The 9,194-nt window shown below is 31.7% G+C and overlaps 1 protein-coding gene across 1 annotated transcript; it reads right to left on the bottom strand.

The window, feature by feature from the left end:
• Window positions 1-1,076: 1,076 nt before the first annotated feature.
• Window positions 1,077-3,259, bottom strand: LOC149148880 (putative anthocyanidin reductase). The gene is made up of 5 exons (XM_089440318.1): window positions 3,124-3,259; window positions 2,469-2,638; window positions 2,178-2,378; window positions 1,680-2,053; window positions 1,077-1,442 (listed from the first exon to the last, which is right to left on the bottom strand). Exons 1-5 carry the CDS (start codon window positions 3,251-3,253, stop codon window positions 1,301-1,303), a joined length of 1,017 nt encoding a protein of 338 aa, XP_089296444.1. The 5' UTR covers window positions 3,254-3,259; the 3' UTR covers window positions 1,077-1,300.
• Window positions 3,260-9,194: the final 5,935 nt, after the last annotated feature.

Below are 9,194 nucleotides of genomic sequence, written 5' to 3'. Positions count from 1 at the left end.
CCCTTCTATGCTTGAGGTCAGCTGCGTGCTCACTAATCCTTTGATTGATGGAACGACCTGTCTCACCAATATAGGGAGTCCCACATGAACAAGGAATAATATAAACCCCTTTCATGTCCTTGGGGTCTATAGGATCCTTCACAGATCTGAGGGATTTACAAATGGTGTTGAGAGGTCTAAAGGACGAGGGGACATTATGCTTCTTAAGAATTCTTTATAATTCATGTTCTCCACATTAAAATGTTAAAATATGCCCCCCATATTTTTTATGTATGCATACATTTAATTATTTTTATTATTAATATTTTGTAAAATATTACATATCAAATTCATATTAAGCATCGAAATAATTAAAAATAACCCTCATACATTGAATTAGAGAGCCATTATTAATGGAATAATAATTCTCTCAACCATATATGTTTCATGTTAAAAAAAATCTTCAACATGTGTATTGAAATATTTTATTTATAACCTACGTTAAACTTTTATTTGTTATTGATATTTTTTAAATCTTATATATCAACTCCATATTAGAAATAAAATAAATTACATTAAAAAAATATAAGGAAAATTTTAATTTATTTTATTTTTTATGTAAGGTAGATATAAAATTATGTTATTTAATATAGACATTGAAATATTTTTTGTTATTAATATAGCTTTATTTAAAAAAAACTTAATATAGAATGTAATTACACATCACGTAGTACCATAATACTATTTCTTGTTATCTCTATTTTAAGTTCATTTTTTTTACTCATCTCCATATTAAGTAGTGAAAAAATTACATTTCTTCCTCATACTAAAAGGTAAATTATTACTTTTACTTCAAGTTACTTTATATCTCTATATAAAATTAAATACAATGTGAAATATTTTAATTATAGTGGACATTAATTTCTTTTGTTATTACTATTTTTAATTTATTAATTTAAAATATCATTTTACTATATTTTAAATGTAACTATTATTAATTATATAAAAATATAAATATCTTTCTCACAATGAGTTGCCCAACACCTCAATAATAAATTACAGTTAAAAAAACAAAACACACACATATATATATATATGAAACACCACCATTCTTTTAACATGGTTGAATTCATTATCCAATTTCTTTAGAAAATTTAAACCGAGACACTTCAACTATTAAACCATAGTTTAACAAACTACGGTCAAAGACTTCACAATAGTAAGAGCTTCCTCTCTATGATTTCAATCTATGGCACCAAAGATACTCATATTATTCCTATCGCCAGTCTGCAAACACCCCTGTTCTGTTTGATTATATTAATTAAGTAAGCTGTCCCTTCGTCTTCACGTAGTCCACAGCATCATCGAAGATTTCATCGATCCCAAATTTAAAAGAGAAACCGCTATCCACCAATTTCTTCGACGAAAGGTTTGCTTTTTGGATCGGTGGCACATCCTCGAACCTGGATGTATACACACAAAGTATTCATTATATAAAATATTTAAACAATATCAGTATAATTATATAAAATAATTTAAATTGGATTTAAATTTTTATTTAAAATAAATTTATATTAATTTAAGCTAAAAAAATTAAATTAACTAAATTCATATTAAATCCATATTTAAAAAAATTATCAAAAAAATCCAAATCCAAAATCCAACGGGAAAAGGGTGAATCACTTGAGACTGATACTCACTGCGTGGGGACATTATATTGCGGATAACGTGTGGACAAGTACTGCGCGAGCTGTGGAATAGGGGTGTTAACGGAACAGCAGATGTAACGGCCCACCGCAGAGGGGTTGTCCATTAAGAAAATCTGGGCACTGCAGACGTCGTCTACATGGACCAACGAAGCGAAGCCGTAGACCATTTGAATAACCTTGAAAGCCTCCATGTCTCGGGGAGTGCGGGTGAGGAGGGAAAGGACCACCTCGACCGTCTGTGGAACGTTGGGGTTAATGGCAGACCCAGCCACCAGCACAGGGTTGATCGTCACAACATCCAACCCCTGCTCCTCTCCATATTGCAGTGCTGCTCGCTCTGCAAGCGTCTTCGAAACTGGATATGCCTGCATCATTAAACACACCATCTTTACATTTTCCGGAAAAAGAAATCCCTAATTAAGATGAATCTATACTAATAATTATATATTTAATTAAGATGAATCTATACTAATAATTATATATATTTACCCATGCGAGAGGCTTCTTATCGCGGAGAAAATCCACGTCTGTCCAGCAGGTTTCGTCAATGCACTGATTCTGCTCCTCTGACTCGTTTATGGAAGCCGTGCACGCAGAAGATGTGACCACAACGCGCTTCACAGTTTTGGCCTTTGAGCAAGCCCTCAGAACATTCAGCGTTCCGTTGATTGCTGGCTTCATCACGTCACGCTGCGGATCGAAGCAGCAGTGTTATGTTTCTAAATATTAAGACCCTTAATACCGTTTAGGGAGAAATTGAAGAGACGACTTGTTAGTTACCTCGGGATCGTTGGGGTTGAAGTTGACGGGACTGGCCACATGGAAAACGCCATCACAACGGTCTATGGCAGCATCGAAACTGCCTTCTTCCAGTAGATCCGCACTGAAGATTTTGAGCCTCTCCCTAGCGCCCGGAATGTCCAGGAGATGCCGTACCTTCGCTACGCTCCCTGCGTCGTCACCGTACAATATTCTTATTCTTGTTTATAATATTTATTTATTCTAGTGGTGCGAAGATCTGTGAGACCAAGACCAAATTTCGTCACTTAATTATTGGATCACATTTATAAAAAGAAACTTACAACATCAATTTCGCCAAGAAAGACAAGGAGCCAGACAATTAAAAACTAAGAAAAGAAACCGATAGACTAATTTGATCTCAGTAGACTTTACCCACTATCATCATCATCATCATTTTGTTGGTGCTAAAATTGAACCAAAACAAAACTAAATTTAGCCACTTAGACCATATTTATAATGTTATATAATATATTATTTTCAATATTTATTTATTTTTATAACAGTAAAAGACTACACCATAAGACAATGTAATATACTATTTTCTTCTTAAATAAAAAGAGAAAAATGGAATTACACCATAAGACTATGTAATATATTATTTTCTTTTGAAATAAAAAGAGAAGAATGGAATTACCTGGGTCACGCACAGTAGCGTGGACAGTGTGACCCCGTTGGAGTAAGAGCTTGACCAGCGAGGAGGCCACGAACCCTGTTGCTCCGGTCACACAAAAGGTGGTTTCGCATGTGGGAGATGCAGAGGCCATTTTTATTTCCCCTCATACCTTACCAGGATACAAGCCATAACATCCTCCATTTATTGTGGATTGTCTTCCTACTTTCAGTCTCTCGTATAGATAGAATGACAAAGACACAACAACAAAGGTCACCTCCGGCCAATAATGCAAAGGATAAGATTCCTTCTCTGCTAAAGGATAAGATATGTCCTTATCTCGCAAATTCCCAGAATACAAAGGATAAGATATTTCCTTACTTTGCAAGGATGTGAGGGAATTCAAATTTAATCAGAACTACTACTTTCTTTAGCAGTACAAGCATATATGGGATAACATACCTTTTTGGCCAGGAATGTAAGTATATAAGGCACATTCCATAGGTAAATGTATCACATTTTAAATTCTAAGCATCATGTATCCAGTAAATCAATTACTGGTTCATTATTTTTATTTCTATTGTTTACATTTTACTATCAGAAAATGTAAATGTATCACATTTTACCATCAGACTGATATAGGAATAAGATAGGCCAAATTTTAAGCATCATGTATCCAGTAAATCAATTATTGGTTCATTATTTTTATTGTTTACATTTTACCATCTGAAGGATGTAGGAATAAGATAGGTCAAATTCTAAGCATCATGTATCCGGTAAATCAATTATTGGTTCATTATTTTTATTTTTATTGTTTACCATTTACCATCAGAGGGATATAGGAATAAGATATGTCAAATTTTAAGCATCAGGTATCCAGTAAATCAATTATTAGTTCATCATTTTTATTTTTATTGTTTTATTGGTTAGATGAGGAAAAAGAATATTTAAGAGTAAAAGGAAGTAAGTTAATATTATTGACTTGTTATATTTTTATTTTTTAAATGAGAATAAAATGATATTCAATTTACATAATGAATGAAAAGACAATAAGTTTATAATTGATTTAGTACATTGTACTTAACATTTTTGGTAAAATATTACCTTTTTTATGAATAAATTTTTCACAATAAATTTTTATATACATTTATCACAAAACAAATTATTTTAAATTTTATAAATTTATAGGCTTTAAAAAAATGAAATTCAAAACAATAACCAAAATTATTTTTTAAAACTAGTATAGATTTATCTTGAGTTTGAATCTACTAAGGGCCGAGAGGGATCAAATTTGCAAACATTTTATTATGATTCATGCCCTTCCATTACAATGTCAATACATGATTTCTTATATTCAAAAGTAGAAACCATATATTTATAAGATTATCTCTCTATAATTAATTTTTTTAAATGTTATATGTTGAAGGAATTACAAATTTTTCCTATATCTTGAATTACAAAGCACATAATAATGGAATAAGAATTCTCTCTTTTACTCAATATATATAAGCATTTTTTTAACTTAAATTACTTTATTTTTCTCTTATTTTAAAATATTACATATCAACTAAACATATAATTAGTTACACATCGTGTAATATAAATAATATTATTTTTACATGTCATTTGTCAACTCCATATTAGGAGTAGTGAAGGGATAATATATTTCCAGTATACTAAATAATATTTTTTTTAAACTTCAAATTATTTTAAGTCTCTATATAAAATTAATTTAAAATTAAACTAGAGGATTTTATTTATGGCCAACATTCACTTTTTTGTTATTGTATTTTTTAATTTATTAGTGTAATTTTTTTTTTAAATGTAACTTTATATGACAACATATCCCTCTTATTGAAATATAGAACAACTATGGGAATAAAAGTTTAAATAATAAAATTTTAAATTAATTATTTAAAAAAAATACATTAAAAACAAAGTTTATTTTTAGACCTCATTAATTATAATTTATAATTATATATTTCTTACTCATGATTAAATAGTAATTATAGGTGAAAATGAAATTTAAAAGAAAAAATAATTTATATTTTTAATAAAGTATTATTGTAATTATTAAGTGAAAATGAAATTTAAAAGATAGTTACATCATCATAATCATGATGAACATCCAGTAAGAATTGTTATGATTTATGGGATGTGAACAAGGTAAACTTTGTTATGATTTAATTGAAATTCTTTAATATTGGAAGTTTACATCATCATCATTATCATGATGAATGTCGAGTAAGAATTGTCATTATTTATGGGATGTAAATAAGATAAAAATTGTTAAGATCTAATTGGAATTCTTTAACATTGGAAGTTTTAGTGGAAATTCTTTATCATTAAGAAGAAGAAGTAAAAAAAAAACTAATTTAAACTTTGAATACTTTTTAAAGTTCAAATCTTGAATTTCACAAATATGCTCCCACAACAGACTTTCCAAGAAACGAATTTATTTATGGACGGTTGTCCATGAACTCTTATATAGTGTTGTCATGTTGCAGTATCTTTATGGTAATTATCCATGTAGCCTATTCTAATGGATGATATTTCCATTTGACTAAATATTGTAATAATATTTTCCACTTATCTTTTAAACCATCCTCCTATCCAAAATGTCCTAAATATCCCATTGAATTGTCTAAGCTTGCCCAATATTAGGTGATCTGCCCAATATTAGGTGTATCTGAATACTTCCATACTTTATTTCTCTGGTAAGGATACAAATATGCAATAATGAAAATTAGAGAAATTACACTATCGAGTGGAAATTCAATCTCATATGCATTTAAAATAAAATCCTCCTAAATTTAAAAGTTTCAATTTTCTTTAATTTCGTATTGTTATTTTTCCCTTGGGGAAATAATTTTTTTAGTAGATTAATAACACCAAGTCACTAATTCCAAAACTCATCCATTCTTTTTTAATTCCCTCTCCTTTTCTTGTTGGAAATACTAAGAGGAGCGGTGAATCAATATTTCATTATTTTTAACTAATTCTATATTTTAAAACATTTGATGCACAAATATCATGAAACATAGATATTTACATAAGAAACACTTACACAATTCTTATTTGTAAATATTTTGTAAACTTCCTTGTACAAATTAAAGACCAAGTTACAAATCTCACAGGCACCAAACTACACGAGATTTCATTCCCCTAGCTAAGCACCAACTGAGCAAATGTAAGCACCAACCTATAGGAGATACCAATCTCCCCCAACTGAGCACAAAAACAACAAACTATAAGCACCAACCTGTATATTCGACTTTTTCCTTGGATATGTCATCAATAAATTCTAACTCTCAGTAAATTCTTCAAAGAGTCTTCATCTAACCATGAAACCATCAGGTTTGCGCCTTCAAGCTTGATCAAAACCACTTGTCCAATACACATTAACTTTCTACACTTTAACTAGGTTTCTTGACCTGGATACTTAGATTTGATCTCCTACAGGTTAGTTCTCTGTATTTTATCATAAAGAGATCTTCCTATCTAGCAATTAAACTTCTTCAACTCTTGTTGTTCACTATCAATAGTCGCTTCTTACGCTTATTATATGTTCAAAGAGAAGGATTTCTCACCTGGAATATTGTTTTACTATCTTAAAACTATGCTTCCTATGACCTATCAACCTTTTCACTAAACACTTACCTTATGCAACTCACAAGTCTATCACAAACAATTTACGTGATATTCTGATTCTTACTACACCTCTATCCATAGTAAGGATCAACCCTATCTTCGCCTTAAAATCACAACTACTTCATCTAACATCTTAAAACTACCTTATACAACGACACTTAGAATCTAAAGTTCCTTGTAATAGTTCTCCAATAAAGCTTGTTCACCTCAAAAATTAGACTAGAACTTTGTTTATTACAAGATTACAACTTTGACCACAAACTAGACTTAAACACGAGCTTTAATAAACCAAAAAACCATCCTTCAAACTAGACCTGAATTCAACCTTCAAAACTATAGGACTCAACCTTCAAACACCGTAATTTGGCCCCTAGAATGGAACGAAAACTCAGCTTCAATAAGACCCATTTTTTGTAACTCACCTTCTAGCCAACACCAAAAACCTTACCAAAGAGTGCCAAAAACCCTTCCCACATAAAACCTCTCCAAAAAGACTCCACTTCACTTGGTTCATGAGGTATGATCCTCATAACCACTCATTTGATTTCTTAGATAAACCCAAATTAACTTGAATAGGTGGGTCTTAGGTTCCTCCACATAACGCCTATATATAGTGCATTTGACCCCCAAAAGCAAGACTGACTTGACCACTAGTTGGGTCAACTTGTGGATTGGTTGGGTTGACTCGAAAGATTGTATAATGAATATTCAAAAAAACATTTCTCCTCAAGCATGAGGAGTTAGAGGGAGTACCATATACCATTGGAAAGGTACCAAAATAATATTTCCAACCATATATATTTTTGTCCCAAATGAGATAAATAATTGCAACTAGAATGCATTCAAAGGTAGGGTATCTAAATGGGGCATCAAAAATACAAAATCAATATTTCCATAAGGCATGCCATATATCATTGGAAAGGTCCCGAAATATTTTATTTGACTATATAAATTTATTTTTAATTTGGAGACCCTATGACATCAATAAAAACCATTTTCAACAATCTCCACCTTTTTTATGGAAATACTTCGATATTTTCTTCTTCCAAGAACTGCTCCCCCTATATACATTCTCTTCATACTTCTTGTCAAGTTCTCCCCATATCTGCATTCTATCTCCCTTTGACATCAATAGAAAAGGTTTCTCCCTTTGACTGCATTTTTCGACAATTCCTTATAGATGTTCCTCTTTTCCTGCCAGTGACGACCATCGCCCCTATGTTTGTGCTCCAATCTTGATCTTCATATTTAGGATTTTCAATTAATGTTGAATATGGATGCATTTCTCCATAGCTCATAACATCATATGCATATATACCATGTCCAATATATTTATGCTCCATATAGTCAAGCATTATATGTATCTTCAAAGTGTCTTCAAGATTGGACAGATCTAACTCCACAAAGGCCAAGTGATTAGAATTAGATCATTATATTGATTTTCATCCATCTTGATGCATTTGGAGTGGAAAAAGTGGAGGAATTAGCTCATGGGACTGTTTTTACCAGCGGGACCTAGCTTGTCCAAACGAGGTCTGAAACTTTCCATGATCATTTTGAGGCATCAAACGGAATTTTTTGGGGGTAAAAATTTGTTTCTTTAGCGCCACACCTTTTCATGATATTCTACACACAAATATGTTTCCAATGGCGCAAGAATCGCATCAATCAGAGTTTGTATGCAAAAGTTATGCCACTCAGAAGTTGACCTCCATGTTTTCACACCTATAGTTTGGGATGATGTTGCATCATCCCCCATTATTTATGGAAAAGGGGCTAGCCACACGTTTGTGATGTAAAAGACACTGGAAGAGTTTATATTGTAACTCTAGTTAAGAGTTGATGTAGTCAAAATTAACCACCAGTAGGCTATCGGGTTGTGTTATAACTAGGCCACTAAGAGGAAGAGGCATTCCATTCTTTCGAGAGTATGTTGTTCCATAACTGAGCAAAGATAGCCAACACAAAGAGGTAGAGAACACAAAGAGGATCTATGCACTATAGCAGCACACAGACCACAGGCATTACTTCTTTTTACCGGCAATGATATTTCCAGATAGAGAAAGAGAGTGACACAACCTCACCTTCTAATTGGGTCTTCTCCCGAAAGGGTTTCCTAGATAGAATATCTTGTGTCTTGTGTCTTTTGTGTGTGTGTGCGCTTATTTTTTGGTTCTCTATTTTTCTGCATAATGTTAATTCGCATGAATGCACTAATTATAATTAAATCCACAGATCTTAAAGTTTAATAAACTGTAATAGTGAAGAATTTTCAGATTTTTAATATATTATTATTAGATCTGTTGTGGCGAACTGTCTAGTGGAATATCCACGACAATTTATGGATCACCAAGCCAGGTGTCTCCATGGAGGCTTGCTGAAAAATAGGTTGCTTGATCATGGATAGTTGTATTTTATCTAAATATTCTTCCTCATTGATGAAG

This window comes from Pinus tabuliformis, chromosome 9, assembly GCF_031772625.1.
Source record: "Pinus tabuliformis cultivar Carrire ecotype Pingquan chromosome 9, CPIR1, whole genome shotgun sequence".
Classification (NCBI taxonomy): Eukaryota; Viridiplantae; Streptophyta; class Pinopsida; order Pinales; family Pinaceae; genus Pinus; species Pinus tabuliformis.
Note: the sequence above shows the minus strand (reverse complement) of the source record. Positions and strands in the feature narration are given on the sequence as shown.